Source organism: Perca fluviatilis, chromosome 18 (assembly GCF_010015445.1).
Source record: "Perca fluviatilis chromosome 18, GENO_Pfluv_1.0, whole genome shotgun sequence".
NCBI lineage: Eukaryota > Metazoa > Chordata > Actinopteri > Perciformes > Percidae > Perca > Perca fluviatilis.
Window position 1 is genome coordinate 28,984,596 of NC_053129.1, and position 27,348 is coordinate 29,011,943.

The 27,348-nt window shown below is 39.4% G+C and overlaps 1 protein-coding gene across 1 annotated transcript in view; it reads right to left on the reverse strand.

Annotated features, from left to right (window-relative positions):
* Window positions 1-6,872: 6,872 nt before the first annotated feature.
* ift172 (intraflagellar transport 172) overlaps window positions 6,873-27,348 on the reverse strand; it is a 49,505-nt gene continuing 29,029 nt past the window's right edge. Inside the window, exons 26-48 of the mRNA XM_039782300.1 lie at window positions 26,396-26,485; window positions 26,039-26,136; window positions 25,700-25,835; window positions 24,955-25,071; window positions 23,583-23,725; window positions 23,056-23,149; window positions 21,730-21,794; window positions 21,262-21,442; window positions 20,391-20,500; window positions 17,384-17,513; window positions 16,196-16,294; window positions 15,252-15,361; window positions 15,043-15,106; window positions 14,267-14,353; window positions 13,889-14,005; window positions 12,502-12,612; window positions 11,669-11,788; window positions 10,696-10,791; window positions 10,231-10,290; window positions 9,550-9,648; window positions 8,880-9,033; window positions 8,365-8,456; window positions 6,873-8,053 (exon numbers count right to left, since the gene is read on the reverse strand). Of these exons, the coding sequence (XP_039638234.1) occupies window positions 7,964-8,053; window positions 8,365-8,456; window positions 8,880-9,033; window positions 9,550-9,648; window positions 10,231-10,290; window positions 10,696-10,791; window positions 11,669-11,788; window positions 12,502-12,612; window positions 13,889-14,005; window positions 14,267-14,353; window positions 15,043-15,106; window positions 15,252-15,361; window positions 16,196-16,294; window positions 17,384-17,513; window positions 20,391-20,500; window positions 21,262-21,442; window positions 21,730-21,794; window positions 23,056-23,149; window positions 23,583-23,725; window positions 24,955-25,071; window positions 25,700-25,835; window positions 26,039-26,136; window positions 26,396-26,485 (2,463 nt within the window). The 3' untranslated portion in view covers window positions 6,873-7,963. The remainder of the gene's footprint in view (window positions 8,054-8,364; window positions 8,457-8,879; window positions 9,034-9,549; window positions 9,649-10,230; window positions 10,291-10,695; window positions 10,792-11,668; window positions 11,789-12,501; window positions 12,613-13,888; window positions 14,006-14,266; window positions 14,354-15,042; window positions 15,107-15,251; window positions 15,362-16,195; window positions 16,295-17,383; window positions 17,514-20,390; window positions 20,501-21,261; window positions 21,443-21,729; window positions 21,795-23,055; window positions 23,150-23,582; window positions 23,726-24,954; window positions 25,072-25,699; window positions 25,836-26,038; window positions 26,137-26,395; window positions 26,486-27,348) is intronic.

Genomic DNA, 27,348 nt, shown 5'->3' on the forward strand with positions numbered 1-27,348 from the left:
ATACTCAAGGTTTCAACTACAATGTTTCAGGACATTCTGATGTTGTTTTCCAAAATAAGAGCCCCCCAAAACTCATATATTAGCTGTTTTGTCCATACATTCAGAAAATTATAAAAAATAAAAGTCCTAGCTTCCACAGACCAATTTCACCTCAGATGGAGAGGACACCTTCTCAATGTGTGATCTACAATGTTTCAGGACATTCTGATTTTGTTTTACAAAATAAGAGCCCCCCAAAACTCATATATACGCTGTTTTGTCTACACATTCAGAAAATCATAAAAATAAAAGTCCTAGCTTCCACAGACCAATTTCACCTCAGATGGAGATGACTCCTTCTCAAGGTTTCAACTACAATGTTTCAGGACATTCTGATGTTGTTTTCCAAAATAAGAGCCCCCCAAAACTCATATATACGTGTTGTTTTGTTGTCTACACATTCAGAAAATCATAAAAATAAAAGTCCTAGCTTCCACAGACCAATTTCACATCAGATGGAGAGGACACCTTCTAAAGGTTTCAACTACAATGTTTCAGGACATTCTGATGTTGTTTTCCAAAATAAGAGCCCCCCAAAGCTCAAATATTAGCTGTTTTGTCTACACATTCAGAAAATTATAAAAATAAAAGTCCTAGCTTCCACAGACCAATTTCACCTCAGATGGAGAGGACACATTCTCAATGTGTGATCTACACTGTTTCAGGACATTCTGATGTTGTTTTCCAAAATAAGAGCCCCCCAAAACTCATATATTAGCTGTTTTGTCCATACATTCAGAAAATTATAAAAATAAAAGTCCTAGCTTCCACAGACCAATTTCACATCAGATGGAGAGGACACCATCTCAAGGTTTCAACTACAATGTTTCAGGACATTCTGATGTTGTTTTCCAAAATAAGAGCCCCCCAAAACTCATATATTAGCTGTTTTGTCCATACATTCAGAAAATTATAAAAATAAAAGTCCTAGCTTCCACAGACCAATTTCACCTCAGATGGAGAGGACACCTTCTCAATGTGTGATCTACAATGTTTCAGGACATTCTGATTTTGTTTTACAAAATAACGGCCCCCAAAACTCCCAACTCTATATACGTTGTTTTGTCTACACATTCAGAAAATCATAAAAATAAAAGTCCTAGCTTCCACAGACCAATTTCACCTCAGATGGAGATGACTCCTTCTCAAGGTTTCAACTACAATGTTTCAGGACATTCTGATGTTGTTTTCCAAAAAAAGAAAATAAGAGCCCCCCAAAACTCATATATACGCTGTTTTGTCTACACATTCAGAAAATCATAAAAATAAAAGTCCTAGCTTCCACAGACCAATTTCACATCAGATGGAGAGGACACCTTCTAAAGGTTTCAACTACAATGTTTCAGGACATTCTGATGTTGTTTTCCAAAATAAGAGCCCCCCAAAGCTCAAATATTAGCTGTTTTGTCTACACATTCAGAAAATTATAAAAATAAAAGTCCTAGCTTCCACAGACCAATTTCACCTCAGATGGAGAGGACACATTCTCAATGTGTGATCTACACTGTTTCAGGACATTCTGATGTTGTTTTCCAAAATAAGAGCCCCCCAAAACTCATATATTAGCTGTTTTGTCCATACATTCAGAAAATTATAAAAATAAAAGTCCTAGCTTCCACAGACCAATTTCACATCAGATGGAGAGGACACCATCTCAAGGTTTCAACTACAATGTTTCAGGACATTCTGATGTTGTTTTCCAAAATAAGAGCCCCCCAAAACTCATATATTAGCTGTTTTGTCCATACATTCAGAAAATTATAAAAAATAAAAGTCCTAGCTTCCACAGACCAATTTCACCTCAGATGGAGAGGACACCTTCTCAATGTGTGATCTACAATGTTTCAGGACATTCTGATTTTGTTTTACAAAATAAGAGCCCCCCAAAACTCATATATACGCTGTTTTGTCTACACATTCAGAAAATCATAAAAATAAAAGTCCTAGCTTCCACAGACCAATTTCACCTCAGATGGAGATGACTCCTTCTCAAGGTTTCAACTACAATGTTTCAGGACATTCTGATGTTGTTTTCCAAAATAAGGCAGCCCCCCAAAACTCATATATAGCGCTGTTTTGTCTACACATCCAGAAAATCATAAAAATAAAAGTCCTAGCTTCCACAGACCAATTTTCACATCAGATGGAGAGGACACCTTCTAAAGGTTTCAACTACAATGTTTCAGGACATTCTGATGTTGTTTTCCAAAATAAGAGCCCCCCAAAGCTCAAATATTAGCTGTTTTGTCTACACATTCAGAAAATTATAAAAATAAAAGTCCTAGCTTCCACAGACCAATTTCACCTCAGATGGAGAGGACACATTCTCAATGTGTGATCTACACTGTTTCAGGACATTCTGATGTTGTTTTCCAAAATAAGAGCCCCCCAAAACTCATATATTAGCTGTTTTGTCCATACATTCAGAAAATTATAAAAATAAAAGTCCTAGCTTCCACAGACCAATTTCACATCAGATGGAGAGGACACCATCTCAAGGTTTCAACTACAATGTTTCAGGACATTCTGATGTTGTTTTCCAAAATAAGAGCCCCCCAAAACTCATATATTAGCTGTTTTGTCCATACATTCAGAAAATTATAAAAAATAAAAGTCCTAGCTTCCACAGACCAATTTCACATCAGATGGAGAGGACACCTTCTAAAGGTTTCAACTACAATGTTTCAGGACATTCTGATGTTGTTTTCCAAAATAAGAGCCCCCCAAAGCTCAAATATTAGCTGTTTTGCACACATTCAGAAATATTAAAAATAAAAGTCCTAGCTTCCACAGACCAATTTCACCTCAGATGGAGAGGACTCCTTCTCAAGGTGTCAACTACAATGTTTCAGAACATTCTGATTTACAGTTTCAAAATAAAAGCCTGTCAAAGTCAAATATGAGACAAATTAGATATGATTTTTGGATTCAATTTAAAAAGGGGCGCCCTATTATCAAAGAATAATTCCAACTTGAGGGTTATAGTACACGACCCCATAGTTTGACCCAGTAAGTATCAAGACATTCTGATGTATAGTTTCAAAATAAAAGCCTGTCAAAGTCTCAAATATGAGGCATAGAACATATGATTTTGGATTCAATTTAAAAGGAAGCGCCCGTTATCACAGACTATTTCCACTTGAGGGTTATAGTACACCACCCCCTTGGTGTGACCCATTAAGTATCAAGACATTCTGATATGTAGTTTCAAAATAAAAGCCGGTCAAAATGTCAAATATGAGACTAATTACATATGATGTTGGATTCACCTTTACAAAGGAAACGCCCTGTTATCAAAGAATAGTTCCACTTGAGGGTTGTACGCCCCACCCCATACCCCCCCCACAGTGTGACCCAGTAAGTCAAGACATTCAAGACATTCTGAAGCTGGAAAGCATGAAGACATGCTGGAAAGCATCTTCTGTTGGGGGTAGATTTGCTGCTACGAATCTCTGGTAGATGCTAATCTGTACCTCAGCACATCCAGGTTGGATGTCCAACCAACTTTTTCTTTTGGCCATACAGAAGGAGGGCATACCTTCTTGCCACAGGCAAAGCCTCTTCCAGGCTACCAAAGAGTCCAACCCATATTTAGGCCCTGTAACTTACAAAGATGGGTCTTCAGTGAGGGCAGTGGCCTTCCCAGTTCTGTACAAACTGCTTGTGGTGTTACAACCTGTGAAGGCGCTGTTCAGGTAAACAATGCACAACACCAAGCACTGCTCCAAGCTTCTGAGCGATCAGCTAGGGACAAATCTTTCCTCAAGGCCATCCGCCAGTGCATAAACACTGCTGAGGATCCAAACATCCCTTTGCTTGAATAGTATAGCAGCAAAACTAGTTACCTGTATCATCACATTCAACAATTAGACAAGAATGTGACCGGCAAGGTGTATTGCATGTACAGTGCCTTGCAAAGTATTCCCCCCTTGGCTTTTTACCTATTTTTGTTACATTACAGGCTTTAGTTCAATGTTGTTTTTTTATCTGAATTTTATGTGATGAATCAAAACACAATAGTCTAAGTTGGTGAAGTGAAATGAGAAAATATACATAAAATTATTTTTTAGAAATAAAAAACAGGAAAAAGTCAATGTGCATAACTATTCACCCCCTAAAGTCAATACTTTGTAGAGCCACCTTTGGGGGATCACAGCTCTAAGTCGCTTTGGATAAGTCTCTATGAGCTTGCCACATCTACATCATCCCATTCCTCCTTACGACAAAACTGCTCCTGCCTCCTTCAAGTTGGATGGTTTGGCGGCTTGACAGTAACGCAATCTTTAAGTCTGACCACAGATTTAATATTGGATTGAGGTGTGTTTGGGGTCATTGTCCTGCTGGAAGGTGAACCTCCGTCCTAGCCCCCAAATCACACACAGTGTCTCTTGGAAGCTAGGAACTATTATTTTTATGATTTTCTGAATGTGTAACGAACAAACAGCGCATATATGAGTTTTTGGGAGGCTCTTATTTGGAAAACAACATCAGAATGTCCTGAAACATTGTAAGTTGTAAGGATGTTGTGTCCTCTCCATCTAATGTGAAATTGGTCTGTGGAAGCTGGGACTTTTATTTTATGATTTTCTGAATGTATGTACAAAACAGTATACATTACAGCTTCTTTGAGGATTTTTGAAACAATCATCAGAATGTCATCAAATTTAGTTTAAACATTTATTTACATGAAGGTGTCCTCTCCATCTGATGTGAAATTGGTCTGTGTAAGAAGGCAATTATTTTTTATGATTTTCTTAATGTGTAGACAAAACAGCTAATATTTGAGCTTTGGGGGGCTCTTATTTTGGAAAACAACATCAGAATGTCCTGAAACATTGTAGATCACACATTGAGAAGGAGTCCTCTCCATCTGAGGTGAAATTGGTCTGTGAGCGAAGTATAACTTTTTTACTGTCTAATGTGTAGAAATAGACAATTAGTGTATATATGTTTTTGGGGGCTCTTTTATGGAAAACAACATCAGTATGTCCTGAAATATTGTAGATCACACATTGAGAAGGAGTCCTTCCAACTTAGGTGAAATTGGTCTGTGGAAGCTAGACTTTTATATTTATAACTTTCTGAATGTGTAGAAGCAAGTAAATATATGAGTTTTGGGGGCTCTTATTTTGGAAAACAACAACATCAGAATGTCTTGAAACATTGTAAATCACACCTTGAGAAGGTGTCCTCTCCATCTGATGTGAAAGTGGTCTGTGGAAGCTAGGAATTTTATATTTATGATTTTCTGAATGTATGGACAAAACAGCTATATGAGTTTTGGGGGGCTCTTATTTTGGAAAACAACATCAGAATGTCCTGAAAATTGTGTGGTTGACACCTTGAGAAGGTGTCCTCTACATCTGATGTATGGTCTGGAAACTTTGTAGCGACTTTTTGTTATGATTTTCTTAATGTGTAGAAAAAAACAGCTTAATATTTGAGCTTTGGGGGGCTCTTAAATTTTAAAAAACATCAGAATCCTGAAAGGTATCACTCTGTGGCGACATTTATCTGTGGAAGCTAGGAACTTTATTTTTATGATTTTCTGAATGTGTAGACAATACAGCTAATATATGAGTTTTGGGGGGCTCTTATTTTGGAATTCAGCATATCATGCAGTTGTCACAGAGGTTGTGAGGTGTGCTAAAATCTTTCTTTCCTTCTTTCTTTCTGACAGACAGGCAGGCAGATAGACAGACAGGCAGACAGAATAAATGAATGGGAAATTGCCTTCTTCAGAAAATTCCCTGTTTTTAGTTTTACCGTAATAGCAAGTGTATACGCGCACCGCGAAATATAGGGGTGGCTAGTTTGACCGCTCATTTTGAAGTGGAGGCTGGCTTGACCGCAGTAATTTCGTGCTGTGGCCACGGAATATGCTTCCCATTGAAATACATAAGTTCACATTTTCGTGTTGTCCACCACGTAAAAAACGACAAAAACGTCTCCGTGAACACGTATCAATAGATTCAAATAACGTCACATTTACACGAACTTCCATGAGACCGGTCTGGGATTGGTGAAGGTAAATACAAGCTGGAAAATTGCCTTACTAACTTACACTGTAGCTTGTTTCGCCGCAGCGATTTCGCTTCATACTGGACCGATGTCAAAGATTGTTGTTCCCATCAGTCACTTAGACACAGAAACATAGGAACATAGGGTCCAGGTTGAAAAAAAAACAGTAGTCACCCTTTAAAGCACGTATCAAACTCAAGGCCCGCGGGCCAAATCCGGCCCCTCGCAGATTATGATCCGGCCCACATATCAATTTAGGTTCACAATACATTTGGGCCCACCTAGTTTTTGTCACTTTTTCCGATGTTTTTGGGCACTTTTTTTCTATAATGGCCGAGGAACTTTTACCTAACTTCTTTAGGGCTTTATGTGGACCAAACTGTGAGTGAGAAGACTATATGACAAGTGCAATAATACAGTCAAAGATATTTGACTTTTTCAATTAAATAAACACGTCAATAAACTAAATGTCTGGCCCTTGATGAGATTCTTATTTTCCAGCGTGGCCCTCTGGGAAATTGAGTTCGACACCCCTGCTTTAAAGGAATGAAAAGGGTTTTTGGTCGAACATACACTTATTAAAATTGAAACTGGAAACCATTTCTTTTTATATAAAGGAAGTATGTGTAAAAAAGTCTCCCTTTTCAATATACATTTTTTTTCTATACTGTAGATAAGCAAATTTTCTTACCACGGTATGAAACTGGTATACCGCTGCAACCCTATTCCTAACATAGGAACAACTGTGTTACCGTGTGAACAAACATTTAAAAAAAATGAGCAAAAGCAAAGCAATCAAAATGGATTAAAAGAAAGCTTGAAAACTATCTTTTATTTAAACTTTTTTTTAAACAAAATACATTCCATATGAAACACACAATAAAAGGCATTGCCAGAGATTCCAGCTTTTGAAACGTACACGGAGTACACAGCTGGTTTCAGACTGCACACATTAAAAAGTCCAGTAGAGTCAGTCCAACATATTACACTGTCAGAATATCTATATAGTAAAAACTAGGTTTTTTATTTTAAAGATCTGACGGAAACCTTTGGCTTTTATTCAGCGACGCCATCCTGAGAGAAAGTCTTTCTAATGAGAGAGAAAAAAAAGAGGAGAGGAAAAGATAGATGATACAGGGGACTGGAGGAATGGGTTTCCATGGTGATGGCTCAGGATAAAGTGACCAGTCAGAGGACAGAAATAAAGTGCGAGCACAGGGAGTCAGTGGGAGGTTTGTGTGTCCCGTCATCGCCGTAGAGCAAAGAGCTCTGGGTGACATGTTCCTTCATTACCATGAAAACACACACACACACACACACACACACACACACACACACACACACACACACACACACACACACACACACACACACACACACACACACACACACACACACACGGTAGTTTATTCGGACTCAATCCCACACACACACCATCCTGCTGCCACAAATAACTCACTCAGTGAATTCACATGTTACTCCTGTTTGGAACCCAGTGACCAGCTGTTTAAGAAATTACTTTGTTAAATTTGTGTGGGTTGAAATTGTCCTAAGAAGGAATTTACATTGTCCAGTTACACAAATAGTCCTCATATTTAAATATGTGGCTGATTTTAAGGCTTTTTTTTTTTTATTTAAATTGCCTTAAATGTGACTTGTTTTTAGCAAAAAATAATGAAAAAAAAGAAAAGGGATCTTCTACAGGATTTCATAAATAAATATATAGTTGCTGGCTAGTCAATCTGTTTTGGGTTTCTGGAGCAACGGAGAAGAGAAAGAAGAAGAAGAGAGGTGAAAGAGCACAGACAGATGGATGAAGTATTTAAAATCTTGCAGCAAAAATGGAAGAGAAATAGCAGTGTGTGTGTGTGTGTGTGTGTGTGTGTGTGTGTGTGTGTGTGTGTCAGTGGAAGGAGAACCCAGATGCCGGCAGGCTGCCACACCACTGGCTGATGAACTTGAGGACGTCCTGACACTCTGAACTGTGAGTGGTCTGCAGGGGAAGGCGGACACAAAACATCGACCAATCACAAAACAGATTCAACATACGCAGTCCCTGCTGCACACTGAAGATATAAATGTGTGTGTGTGTGTTCCATGTAGACGTGCAGATAGTGACGCTGCGATAAGTCATCTCTGCTGATATAACATAAAATCGCTGTTGATGTCGAGAGAGATAATGAAACTCAAGAGTGGCATGAAAACAAATGACTCAGGCCAAGTAAGCACCTCAAATTTGTACGTAAGTATTGAGTCCGTGTACTTGATTATATTCCACCGCTGGATATTTTTTGTGTGTCTCACCTTTGTGGCCACGAGGAATTGGTTCCAGTCTTTCTTGTTGGCTGCTTTCCCCACAGGCGAGAACTCAATCTTATCCCTCAGCACGGGGTAGCCTGGAGGCAGGAACACCATAGAGTGAGCGGGTATACTTTGTGTGTATGTGTGTGTGTGTGTGTGTGTGTGTGTGTGTGTGTGTGTGTGTGTGTGTGTGTGTGTGTGTGTAAGTAAACTTTATTTATACAGCACCTTTCACAGTCACCTTTCAAATCATTTTATATTTATTTCAAATTCAAAATGAGATGAAGAATCGTGTGCTTAAACATAAACATAGATTAAGGTTTTTAAAGTTTTCATCCAGAAAATACAATTTCTTGAGACATTCTTGTTAAGGGGGGGGGGAGGTACTACTATATATCTAGCCGAATAACTATGATTGACTGTTTTATTCTTTTGTCATTTTTCTCTCTTTTCAGTTTTGGATTCACCAGAGTTGATAAGTGTGTGTGTGTGTGTGTGTGTGTGTGTGTGTGTGTTACCAGTAAGGACACAGGGCAGAGAGCGGAGGCCGGTGTTGGCGGCCACCAGCGAGGCTTCATACGAGTTCCTCTCGTCACGCGGCAGAACCTGCTCCAACCGGTTGTCCATGGACACCATCAGCACCCAGTCACGGATCTCCTCCCGCTGGGCGTCCTGTAAAAAAAGCACACACACACACACACACACACACACACACACACACACACACACACACACACACACACACACACACACACACACACACACACACACACACACACACACACACACACACAAAACAGCTTCTCAGTTTCAACGACAACATGATAGTTGAAATTAGACCATTTAAAGTATTCAAGTTATTTTTGTCATCTTTTTCTATTTTGCTTTGTTTGAAGTACAACTTTCTCTCACACACACACACACACACACACACACACACACACACACACACACACACACACACACACACACACACACACACACACACACACACACACACACACACACACACACACAGTTCTATATTATTATTTTCTATATTAGATATTATCGTTGAAGCTCCATTTAGTATCATTTCCCCCAGATCTGATTTCTAACCCAGCACCAATATTGTCCCCATTTATCAGTCTGACCACAGTGTGTCCAGTGGGATGTTTCGGCGTGTGTTTTGGTAGAAGGATGTCTCACCGTGACACAGAGTTTGGTGGGAACTGGAACCTCAAAGGGAATGTCGGTGTCCAGGAAGTCGGAGTGGTCCAGAGCGTCCAGCGTCCCCTCGTCAATCGCCTGGAGACAGAAATCATGGTCATACAGTCTAATGGTGTTGGAGAGGAGTAAAAATACTGGATCTTTTACTTCATGGAACATATTACACTGAACAAAATTGTAAACGCAACACCATTTTTCATGAGCTGAACTCAAAGATCTAAGATTTTTTCTATGTACACAAAACGCCTATTTCTCTCAAATATTGGTCACAAATCTGTCTAAATCTGTGTTAGTGAGCAATTCTCCTTTGCCGGGATAATCCATCCACCTCACATGTGTGGCATATCTAGATTCTGATTAGACAGCAGGATTATTATTATTATTATTATTATTACTTAGGCTGGACACAAGAAAAGGCCACTCTAAAATGTGCAGTTTTACCACACAGCACAATGCTACAGATGTAGCAAGTTTTGAGGGAGCGTGCAATTGGCAGCCTTTTGTGTACATAGAAAAAGTCTTAGATCTTTGAGTTCAGCTCATAAAAAATGGGGGCAAAAACAATAGTGTTGCGTTTATAATTCTGTTCAGTGTATAAAAAGGTAGTTAGAGTTTGTAGGCAGTTTTTATCCTACAGCGGAGTAGTGCTAGATTACTCACATCACACAGATCCAGAAAGTGATTAAGGAAGATGAAGGCCATGTTCTCCCAGCCGACAGCCTGCCAGGTTGTAAAAAAGGTTCATGCATCAGTCAGAGGAATTGGGATGGTTTCTAGAACAAATGTTTCATATATACATCCAAGTTGCTCCCCAAAAGGCCTACGCTGTCCAATTCCCACCTTAAAAGCCATTAAAAACATAACACAACTGTCCAGAGAGAAGCAAACTAATGGACCACAGAGAAATGCCGAACATATTTGATATTATTCTTGGCTTTTCAAAACCGATCGGTCAACGTAACAACTGAATTCTAGGTTTGCCTTTTGTCATGGAAGTCCTAGAATATACACGTGAATCGTGACATTTTAAGATGCACTTCAAAAATGTTGCACTTTTTTGAGACTCTATCTTAAGTGGAAGAACTACTGTTTCTTCCCCTCTCTCTCTCTCATTGGTGGACTCACCCTGCAGGCCAGGCCGGCCTCGTAGAAAGCCTTGTCTGCAGGAACGAGCTCGGTGTGACGCAGCAGAGACACCGCCAGCTTGGCTGAGAGACTGACCTGAAAATACAGACGAGAAGCAAAGAAGCTTTTGATTTTAAAAATGAGTCACCGCCGACTGTGGAGGAAAAATTAGCGAGTTACACTCCAGTATAAAGAAAGAAAAAATGATCTATCAGAAGGTTTAAGTTTGTCATGCATCGTTCCCTGCAGCTACATTAACATGCGTGAGCCGCTGTACACAGGAAACAAATCAAATGAAAAATCACATTCGAGGAGGAAAGCTTATTTTCTTTCTAATGTTAAAGGTGCAGTAGGTCGGACTTATAAAACTAACTTTCTGTCATATTTGCTGAAACTGACCCTATGTTCAGTAGAACTACATGAAACAGGGAATACAATTTTTTTTTAAATCCAGCTCCTCTGGCACCACCTACAACACTGGAATTTCCCATTCTTTTGGGATCAATAACTATCTATCTATCTATCTATCTATCTATCTATCTATCTATCTATCTATCTATCTATCTATCTATCTATCTATCTATCTATCTCGAATAGCAAAAATCCACCGCTCCCTGTTCAGATGTACCAACCAGGGCCAGGGGGGGTGTCTAACTGCATGTCAATCACTGCTCATGCACACGCATTCATTCTCCCTTGTGGGGGGAGGGGCTTAGAGTTTTGGGGCTTTAGCGGAAAGGGGGGGAGGGACTGAGAAGTTGTCTATGTTAAAATCTTTTGGCTAAGTCCTGGATCTTCGCAATCCTACCTACGTCACCTTTAATTTCAAATGTAATCATGCAGATGTGAATTTAGCCCCAAATGTTAATAAAAAACGATCTGAAATCTATTATCTTATAATATCTAGGCAGGTAAAATGCAAAAAAGCAAAGCCTTCTGTGATCCTCCCTGAGTGTTTCTGTGTTTTGTGTACCAGCTGCGGGACTCCTCTTGTTGCGGATCGCGTGGCGTAGTAGTGAGCGATCAGCAGCAACTGCTCAAAGTCTTCATGAGCGGGAGAGTTGGCCTCGGCTGACCTGGACATGTTCTCACACTGAAATCACAAAAAGTGGAATTAAAGTTAACCCTTGGGTTGTCTTCTGGGTCAAAACCAGAAAATCAACACTTTTTCTGATGTTTTTGTCTCTTTTTTTCAACACTTTTGGCACCTTTTTAATTGTTTTTGGCTGTTTTTTTGGCGTTTAAAGCTTCTTTTCACTACCATGTATGAACACCACTAACACCAACTTACTGCCACTATAGTTTTACACTTATTTTTGGAATTCATGGTCAATTTTAAAACCTCATTTATAGGAAACTATACCTAATTCTTGAGTTAAAGAAGCAGCAATTATGAATTATTTAGACTAATATTAAAGGAAGGATAATCACAGAAGGGTCAACGTTCAGCGAGGATACTGTTCCGAAACATTTCATTTCAATGTTTTTTTCAAATGCCGAATAAAACACCCAAAATTCAATGAAAGTAGAGCTCCGATCTTTTGTTGTACTCGCGAAGTGCGTTGTATGGGATCATCCATCCATGTTATTTTTGGGTTATTAAAATTAGGTAGTTAAAAAGAAACCCATATTTCTGAGAGAGAGACATTTTGAGAACAGGTCAAATTTGACCCGAAGACAACACAAGGGTTAAGGGCATATCAGGAAATTGGCATCATATATCAGAGAATTACAGGCATTATTACTCTGCATTAGATGGTGCTTTTTCAGCTTGGATGGTCTAAACTAGATGCCGTTGGGATTTACCAGCTGCAGCAGGAAATTACGGAGGTCGGCCCACATCCGGTAAGACTCTGGTCCATCAGTGGCGGGAAGGTTAATCAGGTCCAGGAACAGGCGCTTGTAGATGTTAAAGTTCTGAGAGTAAAAAAGGTGAAAGTTATCAGTTGGACCCAGTGGTGGAAGAAGTTCTCAGACCCTATAATTAAGTAAAAGTAACAATACCACAATATAGGAATACTACTCCTTCCATAGATGCTTTGTGTATCATAAAATAAACCGACAGTAAACAGTCTAGTAAACAAGAGAAGACATTTTATGGTGTGGTTGTAGCTTTAAAAAAAAGGTGCTCAAAGTGATGTCACGCATTTTTTAGGCTACAACTTATTTTGTCCCATACAGCAAACATCTCCTCACTATCCGCTAGCTGCCTGTCCCCTGAACACACTGTAAAAAAAGCGGTCTCTGTAGACAGCTCAGGCTCCACAAACGGCAACAAAAACAAACTGCGCCAACCTGCACCACCAAACATAACAAAGTGTTCCAGCCAATAACCGACAAGAAGGATTTGGGGGGGGTGTTAGTACGCAGGAGCATGGAAGGGAGGGGACAGGATGAGGAGGAGGAGGGAGGGGCGAGCTAGCCTCCGTTTTGTTTGACAATACTTTGAACGTCATCAAGAAGTGACGTCACCCAACATCGCTTAGAGCACCTTTAATAACAAGTGAAAGCCTGAAAAGGCAGATTTGCTTCCAAAAAACAGAGTACACTGGGTATTCTTTAGCCATATTTTGTCAAAGAGAGAATATTTAGTTTGTTTTATTCGAACGTCACACACAATGTATGTTAATGATGTGGATTTTTTTGTCTTGTTTCATTTAACACGGTCTGACACTTAAAAGGGGTCGATTCAGTAATTTCAGCCGTAAATGTCTCTAAAGTTTGACAAGACTAGATAAGACAAGATTATCCATACTATTTCAAATTGAATGAATTGAATTTAGTGGTCGTCATGAAGGTAGGCTGACATGTGCAGGTTCTGTCACATGTTCATGAGAAACCCTAAAGGTTAAGTTTCCAGAACATAACAGAGTTCAGGCTGATCCAGCATCAAAACAGGGAGTATTAGAAAGACATACTTAATAAGCAGGGCCACACGGAACCTGCGGACGCAGACTTCCCCGCACTTTAAACAAATAATTAAAAAATAAAATAAAACTCAGAATATCAACACATATCCCAAGCAGAATAACAGATTTTCATTCTGGATCACCGCTGAAAACTGTAAAAACAAAATCTGCAGATTCTGTGCCGTTTGTGTCTGCTAACAAGGCATCTACTGAGTGTGAATGATAATCAATTAATGGAAGTGGTTTTCCATGAATAAGGAGTTAAAGGTGTGTATGTACAGTACCTGAGGGTTAGGTGGTGCTCCGTGCTGTATGTAGAGCTGCAGAGCCTTTGGAGCTTCTTCCTCCTTGATGAGGTGTGTAGCGTACAGAGCAATGTACTTCTGGAGGATCTTAAAGTTCTTAAAAAAAAACACAACAGGGATGATAAGGAGCACTGACAACATGACATTTACTTGTTTTACTCAAGGAAAACTTCATATACATGCAGTTTTACTGAGCTACTAATGAAAGTTTAGGTTACAGTGAGCAGTACTTGTTAATTTGCTCCAAACACATGTTGCTAACTGCTCTGCTGTAGAGATTTTTTAAACTGAATTCTTTGTCCGTAATCTAAACTTCACGTCACACCTTTTTAGCCATGTTGATTGTGTGTTCAGTACCTGTTTAGATGCTGTCTCCAGACATTTCTCCCATTGGCCTCTCTCTGCGTACATGTCCAGAGCTGCCATGACATCCACACCCACCAGCTATAACACACACACGCACAACACGCACAACACACACACACACACACACACACACACACACACACACACACACACACACACACACACACACACACAGTAGAAATTAGACTATTTAAAGTATTCAAGATATTTTTCCTATCTTGCTTTGTTTAAAGTACAAAGTAAACTTTACAACTTCCACACATTGGCAGCTCTAAATGAACAGAATTATTTGCTTTGTGAGGACTTGAACAACCAGAAATTATGTAAAGTAATCTTTTCTCTAAAAACACACTTCTTGCTATGTGGTAGCCTTAAATGGGATTTGAGTGGCCAGTTAGCTCAGTTGGTAGAGCGGGTGCACATAAGCAGAGGTTTATTCCTCGATGCAGAAGGTCCAGGGTTCAAGTCCGACCTGTGACGGTGTTCCTACATGTCCCCTCTCTCCCCTTTCATATCTCAGCTTTCCAATCCAATACAGGCAGAAATGCCCCCCAAAAAATGGGATTTGACTAAATGGGTGAAAGATGCATTTCTCTTCCTTTTATACATATCAGGTTGGTTTATTTCCTGTGCAATATGATGGTGTGTAAAGGAGGTCTCCTATTCTGCTGATAGTGGACTTTGTCTTAATCAGGCTCAAATGTATTAGATCAAGATCGTACTGTATGTGTTAGATCCAGTGTGTATAAGTGTGTAATTGTACGTACAGAGTCAACTTTGCCTTGGTTCTTTAGGTGCTCTTTGTATTTCTGGTCCACATAGTCCTCGTACCTGCCAAAGAGATCGGAGTAATGAGATACAGGGCAAAGACATGGCAAAGTAACTCCAGTTATTCTGAATTTGCATATACTTTTAAGAGGTTATAAGTATGTTTAAGTGAGGTAGTATCACATTGATTGTGAATGTGACTTTAAACCTGGGCTCCAGCTCCTTGGCGACTCTCTTGGCTTTGTTCCACTCTTCGCCCTCAATGAAGACATCGATTGCCTCTTTGATGAGATTCACGTTTAGGTAGAGTTCAGCCGCCTTAAACATGAGAAGACAAAACAGCACAACAGGAGGAAAAAGGGGAAACTTAAAAACACTAAAAGCTGAAACGGACTCATACAGGCATGTTTGGAGCAATGTATTAAATACTCACTTGGTCCTTTTTATTTACCAGGTTTAAACAAGGTGTAGATTTCCTTTGCGCCAAGATATCGTGTGCGTGTGTGTGTGTGTGTGAGTCTTTTTTTCAATAAAAAAAAGAAGTGTGATTTCATATCATTTTGGAACATTAATATTACCATATCTGTGTCTTAAACATTGGAAAACCTAGAGCAGATAATAAATAAATAAATAAAACTAGTTTTTTTGTGATTGGTGCAGGCACAAATCCTTGATTATACTGCACTTTTAAAAAAAAAAATGCGATGGAATATGCAGGATATTTATGCAATTTTATGTGATAAAATTGCGGGAACTTACAAAAACTGCAGTTTGATGAAAAAGAGAAAAAAATTGATTCCCCCAACACCCAGCTTTTCGATGATGTTCACGTCGCATAATTACGTCACTTCATATCGTTCCCATGGCAACTCTGAAAATGGCTGCTCTTGTGTGAAGTAAACGCAACATTTTTCAACTTTCTGCTAAAATATATGGGACTTTTTTGCAAAGAAAATGCAGGGATTATGAAAAAATGCTGCCCCCCGCATAAATATGAGGACTTTGCCTGATTATGCATTGAATTATGGGATCGCATAATCACGTTTTTCTGGAGGGACTAGGCTGCACCTAAGCTTTATAATGGTAGGGAAAACCTTGGCGCGTGCGTGTGTGTGTGTGTGTGTGTGTGTGCGTGTGCGCGCGTTCACCCACAGCGTTGTACTTCCTCAGCTGTGTGAGTCGTGGTCCGACCACCTGGACCACCTCCACCGCTCGATCGCCACTGAGGAACTTGATGGACAACTCTGCTGCCTGGAGACACACCAACAAATAAAACACACACACACACTTTTGAGGCTTTTTACAGGAAGCCACATATTGATTGTGTCGACCCTCTGACCCGTACCTCTAACCCAACCAGGATAACGTTCAATTCTCACACTATCTTTTCTTTCTTTTTCTCACAGTGGCTAATCAAACGCCCAACTATTGATCTGAGACCCTGAGACCTTTCTTTTCAGCAACACTGCAAGACCAAACCGTTCGAATCTCAACTGATCTGGTCTCCATAGCACTTCAATCAATAACACACAATAATTACTGTGAACCCCTGGAGGGAAATCTATTGATGTTGGTGACACTGTGACCTTTCCCTCTTCCTCCACCCTTATGTTGGCTACCACTATACATCTATCATCCATCCACTACAATATTGTAATGTAAAAAGACACTAATTGGTGAAATTAAACAGCTTTTTTATTGTTTCTGTTGCGGACACTTTCATTTGGGTTTTAGTGCCTAGTCTGTGTTCTCCTTGTTTAATTTATTTGTTTACTATTTAAACCTAATCATACAAGGTATATTTCAGATTAGATGTAGCAACAGCCATGTCATAATAATAAATTAACACATAAATAAGTTAACCGCACAGCATTAGAAATAGTTTTGTGCAGCACGTGTTTAACATGGCGTTACAAAAAGCCATGTTACTTATGTCTAACATTGTAGAGAAACAGAAAGACCTACTGTATTGTTTTCTGTAATTACTGTAAGATGTATGAGTTTTACTCTTTTCTATGGATTTTCTACAAAAGGGTTTGGCATTTTTAAATGAAAAATGACTTGATTATTTTTTTTTTTTTATTAATAATCTTTAATGGCCTGAGGAGAGAAAATTATCAAGTAACTAGACAGTCTGAAAAAACAAATGCAATTGTCTTTTTTTTCTCCTGCTTTCTTGTCCTGGGTAGTGCGCGAAGGGAGGGGGAGGGGGAGGGAGGGGCGACAATACTTCGAACATCAACAAGAAGTGACGTCACCCAACATGGCTTAGAGCACCTTTAAACGATGAACTGATAATCAAGGTACTCCGTGATTAATCCTCTATCGGCTATCGTTTACCTTCATCCAGCACTTCTCCATCAGGGCCAGGTTGGAGTCGTCCTTCACCTTCAGGTAACACTCCACGGCCCGGGAGTGTTCACCTGACTGCTCCCACTCCTTGGCCTGTTCCAGCAGACCCCCCACACCCCTGAAACAACAAACAAACAAACACACGGAGTCACATAAAGAGACACAAACAAATCCCTTTCATTTGAGGTTCAGTTTCAGACTCTGGGCTAATTAGCAACAAAAAAATCATCTTGCTTTGACTTACAGACTACAGCGGAGATCTTCAACAGGGGGGTCCGGGACCCTTAGGGGGTCCTCAGAGTTACTGCAGGGGGGGGCCACCAAGATATTGTTTAATTATAAAAATGAAAAATAAATTCCAAAAAGGTAAAATATGTCTGAAAATATACCTAAACACAAGCTCTATAAACCGGTTTGTGATTTTTTTCTTCTTCTCAAATTTAAACTGGAGACTTTAAACTGTTGGCGCAGGGAATGTCGCCACCGAAACCTGACAACACAATTTTGGTATAATACAGAGTGAAATACAAGGTGCTTTCCCTGTTGGTGATAGGCTTAATCAGCATTGTGTGAATTCATTTTTGCAAGGGCTTGAATGGAACGTACGTTCATTTATATGTAAAAGTTCCACACTCCAGTTTTAACACAACACTGTCTTTCAAAAGGGGTTAATGTGATTTTTTTTGTCCGCACTCATGCTGGGCTGCAATGAATGTGAAAGGAATACATAGCTTCCTCTGGGTCACACCACAATTTTTCAAATAATCATAGAATGGAAATCATGTCCACAGTTCACCCTTTTAATCACGTTATTTTCCCCCCTCTTTCTTGTTCTTGAGCTCTACTTTTACATTTCATGAAAAGGTATCAAACTAAAATTCGATCATTTGCAGATGCCTATAAGAAAATAGGAAGCCGTGCACTTATCTGAAGCCTGAGCTGTAAACGCTGCAGGAATAATTCAGTGTTTTCTCACTTTAACCCCTCACTTCCTCGCTTGTTTCCATTGGTTACTATTGATGTTTTTCTCCCACAAGTCATTAAAGAGGGAGAAGCGATGGGAGGAGGATAAGAGAGAGAGAGAGATAGATAGAGTGCTGCTGGTCTGCCGGCTAATGAGCAATTCCTTGTTGGTAGTTTCAATTTGGGATAATACATGAGCTGTGTTTTAATAAAGCATCAAACTGACTCTTTGCGCATAGACTATACTTGTGGCTGAATGGGGAGAGCGTGCCAAATGTTCATAGTGGGTTCTGTGGTCTCCCCCTGGCTTTTAAGGGGTTTCTTAATCACATAAGAGGTTGACAAAATCTAATACAAACTCTTAAATACTAAACCTCTGATCTATAACTCTGAGTCATGTTAACGAGGCTTTTGTCATCTGCTGTTGCCACTGTTGTAACTATAACAAGATCACTGTGTTATGTGGGGCACAAAAAAACAAATAAAGATAAATTAAATCACCATTTTAAGGCTCTCTGGACTACAATGATTAAAGGGTCGTCCACACCAAGAACGATAACTATAACGGTAACTAGGGTTGGGCATCGAGAACCGATTCCTAATCGGAATCGTTTCAAAAACTACGATTCCATCGGAATCGTTTCTTTATAGGAATCGTTTGGAGGATTTGGTTTGAAATCTGATCATAGGTTCCAAATTTAATATGCGCAAGTTTTGGTTTCCGTAGCGGCCAGGCGCTTGTTGTGTTGCAGCCGTGCAGCACAGTAAGCAGAGCTCTAGTGTGGCTTTATTTTGCATTGTAAAAGCTGTAAAACTGCAACCCACCTATGAATCAAAATAAAACTTTCCTCTTATTTGTGAAATAAGCATCTAACCCCTCAAAGAATCGGAATCGAGAATCGATAAGAACCGGAATCGAAAGGAAGAATCGGAATTGGAATCAGAATCGTTAAAATCCAAACGATGCCCAACCCTAACGGTAACTATAAATATGTAGTTTTAAAGATCGTTCTAACTCAAGTGGATGGTAGAGTCCACATCACAACAATAACGACGACGATGACAGTGGAGAACGATATCGCTGGGATCACCTTCAGAGCGATTGGATGAACGATAGAAACACTGACAGCCAATCAAGATCCATCGGAGTTTACAACATGACACGGCGGAGAGAGACACTGCAACACATTGTCACTCCCATCGCGTAAAATACGGATGCTTGGTCAGGTGCCTTTGGCGTTGTTATTGACGCTAAAAGTCTCCTTTAGCGTCATATCTAAACATGCTAGGTCGGGACTATTGGCGTCACTTTTGATGCAGTTAGGTTAAGGAAATTTTGTGGGTGGGCTTATAAAAAAGGTACGTTTCCATGACACGCAGGACAAGAATGGGACAGTTGGGTTTAGGAAAAGAACATGACAGTTGGGTTGAGGAAACGTGACACGCGGGACACGATCACCGGTCTCCTGGGTGAAAGTCCTGTGTTGTTTGACCCATCCATATATATATATATATATATATATATATATATATATATATATTTAGTACTTACTAAAGTATCTCATGTCACAGAAACCACTGCGAGGGAATCTGGTGTTTTAGATGTTATAATCATACTGTCGGTGTTTTTGTTTCCGGTGCTCTGCACAGACCTGCTCTGATCCCCGGCTCTCTGAAGCTCTGTGTGCCCGCTGTTGCCTGGAGAAGGCAGCGGTATCGGCGCCTGCAGGGACTGCCGGTAGACTTTTTTTGGTTCATAAAATGTACCTAAATTCACAAATATGTAGGCTATTACTACAGACATTCCTGTAATCGTACGTCGCAACGTCTGCTGTATTATTATTAGCTGCAGCGTGCGGCGCGAGCTTGACGTTGCCGTTTGCAGAACGTTATCGCTCAGCTGTGTGGATGCTCAATTCATTATAGTTAGGGTTGTAGTTATCGTTCTTGGTGTGGACGGCCCTTAAATGACCATTACAAGAAATTATAAGAAAATGATTTTTTTCTTATATTTTGTGGTTTTAAATCTTACTGGGTTCCCTTCTTGGAGGTCTCCTTCTCGTACTCCTCTTGGAGCATGGAGAGCTTGTTGGGGAGATACTCCTTACAGATACGCATGGCATCACTCCACATGTCTGCATCCTGACAACACAAATATTGAATACATTAAAGAAAAAATCAACCAAAAGGGAGATGTTTAAGGCATACGATTTGAATTTAAAAATTGAAAATGTGCATTGTTGATCAGTAGTTTTAAACAAATATCTATCAAATTTCAGTAAAATAAAGAAATCCTATTTTATTCGAACATTTCGCAACTCTTTTTCATGTTTTTTTTCTTAAACCAGTTTGGCTCTTATACAGTGCCACTCATAAGTTTATGAACCCATGCTAAAGTTGATTAAAAAGAGGAATAAAAAAAATCATCTACATACCTAGAGATTGGCATGGTTTTATTTCAGTTAGCCTAATAGCTGGTTCGATTTGCATTGAGAGAAGATTTTATGGAAAGTACCCCATGCCAATCTCTAGGTATGGTGAAGGGCATGTGATGATGTGGGGGGGGCTATTTTAATTCCAAAGGCCACGGGAACTTTATCAGGATGCATAGTATCCTGGATACATGAAATAACTGGCCTTTAAAAATAAAAATCTGCCTGCCTCTATGGGAATTTAACATAAGGGTGTACTTACTTATGCCCCCTGTATTTTAAGGAAGAACATTTATTTATTTAGGATACATTATTCATTCACAAAGAAAATTGGTGTCCTTAAAAGTTAGATTTCTCCTAATTTTCTTAATTAAGGCATTAAGATCAATTTCCAAAAGATGATTTGTTTTATTCTTCTTTTTAGTCAACTTCAGCATGGGTTCATAAACGTATGAGTGCCACTGTAGTTACCTTGTAATATTTAACAGCAAGTTCGGGTCTCTGGGCTCTTAGCAGGAAGGCTTCAGCCTTCTGGAAATCTTTCTGTTCAAAGCAGAACTTGGCTTGGCCGACCAGGACCTCAGACACACTCTCTGGATCGTGGCCCTCAGCCACCCGCTGCGCACTGGCCCAGTCCTGGTTGTGGACATACCTGGAACAGTTCACACAGACACACACAGCGGACGGTCAAACAGCAATATAAAAAAAAATAGTAGTTTTTAAAAAGGAAATTAAAATCCTGTGTAGGAATGGAACATGCAAACAGAAAATGTAGTGTAAAGTTACATAAAATGGAAAAACAAGTACCCTAATTTGTATGTAAGTACAGTACTTAAGTAAACGTACGTAGTTACATGCCAACACGTTCTGCAGGTAGATATAAATGTACCCCTAATTCTGACAACTCCTAATCAGCTCCAGTGAGCTAAATGTACTCACATGAACACGGCTTCTTTGGGTTTTCCTGCTTTGATGAACTCAATCTCGGCCTCAGGAAACTTACCCTGGAAGGAAAGACGGAGTCAGAATATCAGGATCAGCACTATTTACTGTGTTGATGTTGTACTGTGGACTCTTAATCCTACATTCTGGACTACATACCCGTCCTCTGCACGTTCTATACATCACATTTGGGCATCCCTCAACATTTTTGCACATCCTGCACTAATCGATACGGCCTCTTTTTTATGTTAAACAGTTATATGTACATATTTGTTTCTGTATTTATTTTGTTGTTTGTTTATTTCATATTAATGTTTAGTATGTTTATGTATGCACAAACAACCAAGGCAAATTCCTTGTAGGTGTCTTGGCAAAATGATTCTGACTGACATGTAGGGCCCTATTTTAACGATCTAAGCGCATGGCGTGAAGCGCATGGCGTCCAAATCCACTTTTGCTAGTTTGACAGCAGAAAAAAGGGTCCGTGCACCGGGTGCATGGTTCAAAAGGGTTGTACTTAGTGTCTTCATTAATCATGGTGTGTTTTGGGCGTAACATGCAATAAACCAATCAGAGTGTCATCTCCCATTCTCTTTAAAAGCCAGGCGCGTTTGGACCTCGGCACAATGCTGTTATGATGGAGGATTTGCACCGTAATATTTTTATTTGTAATCTTTTGCATGTTTGTGTGCTGCTGTGCGTCCCTGTGTGTGTAACAAGCATAGTGTGCGTGTGCACTGCATAAGCCTAGGCACATTTTACTAATTTGCTGTTAAAATGAAATGATGAAATGAACAATGAAATGCTGCACTATTGACTTCAGACCAGGTTTTTGTTGATCACGCACAGATGGGTGCAGGTGCATTTGCTATTTAAACGACATGGGCGCTGGACAGGAAATTGACAACTGCGTCGGTCTTAAACTAGCAAAGACACTCGCGTCTGGCTTTGCGCTGCGCTGTGCCGGGTGCAAGATAGGGCCCGTAGTCTAGAACATTCTCATTGACAGGGAGTATGAGCAATGTAAAATGATTATTAGTGAATGATCAAATTTCCAAGACTGATAAGAGAATTATGTTGGACTGTTCGTTAAATTGTTATGAAGCTGTCATGTTGAATTTAGTGGAAAGAAGCCATCTGACAAAAGCAGACCATCACATCTAAGAATGTATGCACACTAAAGGAAAATTCACATTTTTACGATCTTATTTTGAAATACTGACCGCAATTTCCTAACGAATGAAGGACAGAACTATACCATCATATAAAAAGGTACAGGCAGCAGATTTGTTACTATGTGCAGCAGGACGGTGACAGATTTACCTCATCTTCCAGGTATATGGCATGTTTGAGGTGGATCTCAGGAATCTTTTCCTTACAGGAAAGACGAGCCAAATCAAAGGCAAAGTCAAATGAGCTGGGGAGTAAATAAAGAGCAAGAAATCAAATCAGGTTTCACAATACTATCAGTGACTGTAGGATAAATATTCATATTGAAAACTAACTAGTATGAGCTTATTAAAGCTAGCAGGTGGACATCCTGAAGGAACACATTCTGCTTCAGATATTGGCTACAATGACATCTAGATCTACTGTATTTAACTCAGAAACTTTCACAGCAGTTCACACTTCTTTTTAGGGACACGCTGACTATCATGACTGATCATGACTCAGACATTTTCAAGATTCAAATCATTTGTGGGGGTTAAATATATGGGATCTCCATGCCACACAGTAAAACTAATCAAACCTTTTTAAAAGATTAAAAACCGGTCATATTTGACTGTGAGTAAATGAAAATGAATCACAGTGTATGTTCATATGTGTCTATGGGTCGTGGTGCAGCTCACAAGTTATTTGAAGCAGACTCAATGGCGTATTCCAGGAGGCCAAACTTGTTGAGCAGCTTGACGGCCGCGTCTCCTCCCAGGCTCCGAGCCCACAGGTAGGCCACCTGCTTCTGGGCACCGGCACCTCCATGGCTCTTGGCCACCTGAAACATGTACATAACGTACGTGTGAATATATACATATATCACTATAGGGGTCCTGTGGCTCCCCAACTCTCTCACCACACAGATAATCCCAGAGAAAACATTCGATGGAAGCTATAAAGTTGCTCTGTGCTCCCAAACGGCATTGGCAATAAACACTGTCAACAGGGAAGCGCACCCACTTGTAATAATGACTGTGTCCATGAAGCCTAATCTCAATTAACTTTAAGACCTCCTGTTCCCGTTTAGCATTCATAAGCCGTATATCAATAAATGGTTTAAAACACACTATAATGTATTATATGCAGCTATAAGAACATTTAAGTGTTTATTAATTAACAGTAATTGTCTCTTCTCTTTTTTGGGCTTTTCCGCCTTTAATTTTTGACAGGACAGCTAGGTGAGAAAGGGGAGAGAGGGGGGGGGGAAGACATGCAGGAAATCGTCACAGGCCAGATTCAAACCCTGGACCTCTGCGTCGAGGCCTAAACCTCTCGGTACATGTGCGCCTGCTCTACCCACTGATCCAACCCGGTCACTCATTATCTGTTTTTACAGCAGCCTCCTATTATAGGTGCCCACACGTTATATGTTGGGGTTACATACATTAATAATACACCTACATTATAGTGTTTTATACACCATTTATTAATGTTTATAAATGCTTAATAACAGGTCTAAGTAAAATGTTACCAAGTAAACTCTATTAAAATGGAGCGCCACAAAAGGTTAAATATTTAGAACACAAGTTAAATAAATAATTTGGCAGGTGAAATGACAGAATACAAAAAAACGATATAGCATAGCAATATGACGTATAGCAATATGACGTATAGCAATTGTAAGTTGCTTTGGATAAAAGCGTCAGCTCAATAACATGTAATGTAATGCATATTTATTTAGTGTCTTTAATCTTTAACAAACTTCTTGACATGTAACTGTGTGTCTAATCTCAATTTCATATATATATATATAAAGATTTTTTTTTTTTTATTGACTTACTTTAACTAGTCTCAGGAGCAACTCCAGCACCTGAGCGATGGTGTTATTTCATTTTCACCAACAAGTCAAAGCTGGATGTAATATGGCTACTGCTACATTTGTTGTGTGGGACGAGGTTTTAGGCTTTAAAATACACAATTACAGGTCAACAAAACTCTACGCATATATGCAAATGCAATGCGATTAAACAGCTGGCAAGCCAACAAAACAAATGTGACCGTATCTACCCTGTAAGCATCCTCCCACATATCGTTGACGCGGTACATGTGGACAGCAGCTTTCCACTCTTCAGCCTCCATGAAGTGGTACTCTGCCTCTGAGAACCTGGATTCAGCCTCCAACTCCTACAAGAAACATGTACAGCGCACATATCAACATAACAGAACAACTAATCAGAGTTAGAATATGATAGTAACGCTAATTTATGTCCCTTCCGCTGTACTTTTCTCAGTTTGTGACGGCAAAAAGGAAAACTGCCGACAATAGCAAAGTAAAACCACTTAATGATGAAACCTTATTGGATTTCTTTGGAATCTTCTTTGCTGCAACTATATAAAGTTTAATAGCGACTGTATCTGGACAGAACTAAAAGGGCAGTGGTGGAATGTAACTGAGGGTAGGTAACTGTCATATTTCACTATATTTTGACATTACTACATGCAACAGATTATCTGTTAAAAATAAAATATGCCTCTGCCTCCTACTGGTGATCCTAATGGCATAAGGAGAAAAAACAATCCCAGCTGAGGAGTATCTAATGCAGTGTCAATCACTGCTTGTGAACTGCAGTCAAAATGTAAAACTAGGCAGCACTGATCAAATATGAATTAAGATTCTGTAACTGAATTGCCTATTTCTCCCTTCAAATGATTTCAGAAACAGATTTTAGTGTACTGTTTAGTTGATATTTTTAATTTTCAATTGTTGCTATCAAGATTGGTCTCGGAACTCCATTACATTGTAGTGATTTACCTTGGCCAGGTGTAGGTGGGTCTCTGTCAGCAAGTCAGGGTGATATTTGGCCACCAGGCGAATAACATCATCAAACATCCGGTTCTTCTTGTACATGGTTATGGCGAGGTCAGGCTGGTTTACTGTGGCAAAAAGCCTGGCGCGCACAAAAGACATAATTAGGTCAGACAGCCAAAACAGGGTCTGAAATTTTCACCTGGCAACAGCCAAACACTGTTTTCATTCTTTTTTTCTTGCTGAAATTACTTCAAACATAGTCGTGTTACTTAGCCTCACTCCCTTTTCATGCTTCCAGCAGCCAGTGATGCGACAAATGACTATAAATAAATCTCCATTTACCTCTCAGCCTCCTTGAATTTCCCATCTCTCTCCAGCTCCTGAGCTCTGCTGAGATAAAGAGCCATAACCTCCTCCTCTGTCATGCACTCCACTGCCAACTGAAAGAACAAAAATGAAAAGAACAACTGAAAGAACAAAAATGCTAAATTTCATAGCTAGACCAATTTCATAAAAAGATCATCTAATCAGTGTTGTTCACCAAATTAAATTAAAAACCTACTGTATACATTTTAGCCTAGTCACAAGTTCTTTATTAGTGGAACGTTTAATTTAAATGTATTAAATTTGCAACAATCGTGCATATTGTTCATATTAATTTGACATACTTGCTTGTGTAGTTTGTGCGCTTGAACTGACCTTATGAGCTTCCTCCCAGCGTCCTGCTGTAGTGTGCATGTCTATAGCATCTTTGATTTGACCTCCTTTCACAAACAGTTGCTCTGCCACCTACAGGCCATTAACACACAAAATACACACCACAAAATATAAAATACAATTTAAATATCATAAGCTCATTATATAGAAACTCATATACATTATTCTGGGGGTGCACACCTGAAAATAAAAACCTGTAGCACTCTAATAATGTAATCATTTCCAGAAAATGTAATAAAATTTGCACTTTACCTGATCGAAAATGTAATAAAACCCAATGATGTAGTAAAATGCCCTGACTGATATTGTGATTAAAAAAAAATTAAATAGGACTCACTGTTGACTCGGATCAAAAAAAAAAGTACATTTCATGGAGATTGAATCGACTGTTTTGCCTTCATCTCTCGCTTGTGTAACGTTAGCCGTCTTCTAATGGTGTCTAATCTAAGATCCACTCCGGTCTAATGGACGATGCTTACACAATGACCAAACAGCATGGGTATGAGCAGGTTCAATACCCATCGATAGGGATTTTAGTTGAATGCATCTTTGCCTGATAACAACGTACCACATGCCATTTGTTAGAAAATGAATTATAAAAAACATAAAGCTGAAAGTTTATATTTCCATACATGAAATCAGTGTCAAATGTTTGTGTTTTCAGTACTATTATTCTACACTTTGAATACTTGCACATGTTACTTCTTTTTTTTTTTTTTTTTTACATTATCTGTTAAAATTATTACATAATCAGTTTGAGGTTTTTAGTACATATTCGATCAGGTTAAGTACATATTTTATTAGATTTTCAGGAAATGATTACATTATTGGGTGCTGAAAATCCTCTTAACCTTCTGGCATATCCACATACTCTATTAAAATGGCATTCCTGCAGGGAAAACACAAAAAAAGACATACAAAACACAAATAGGAAC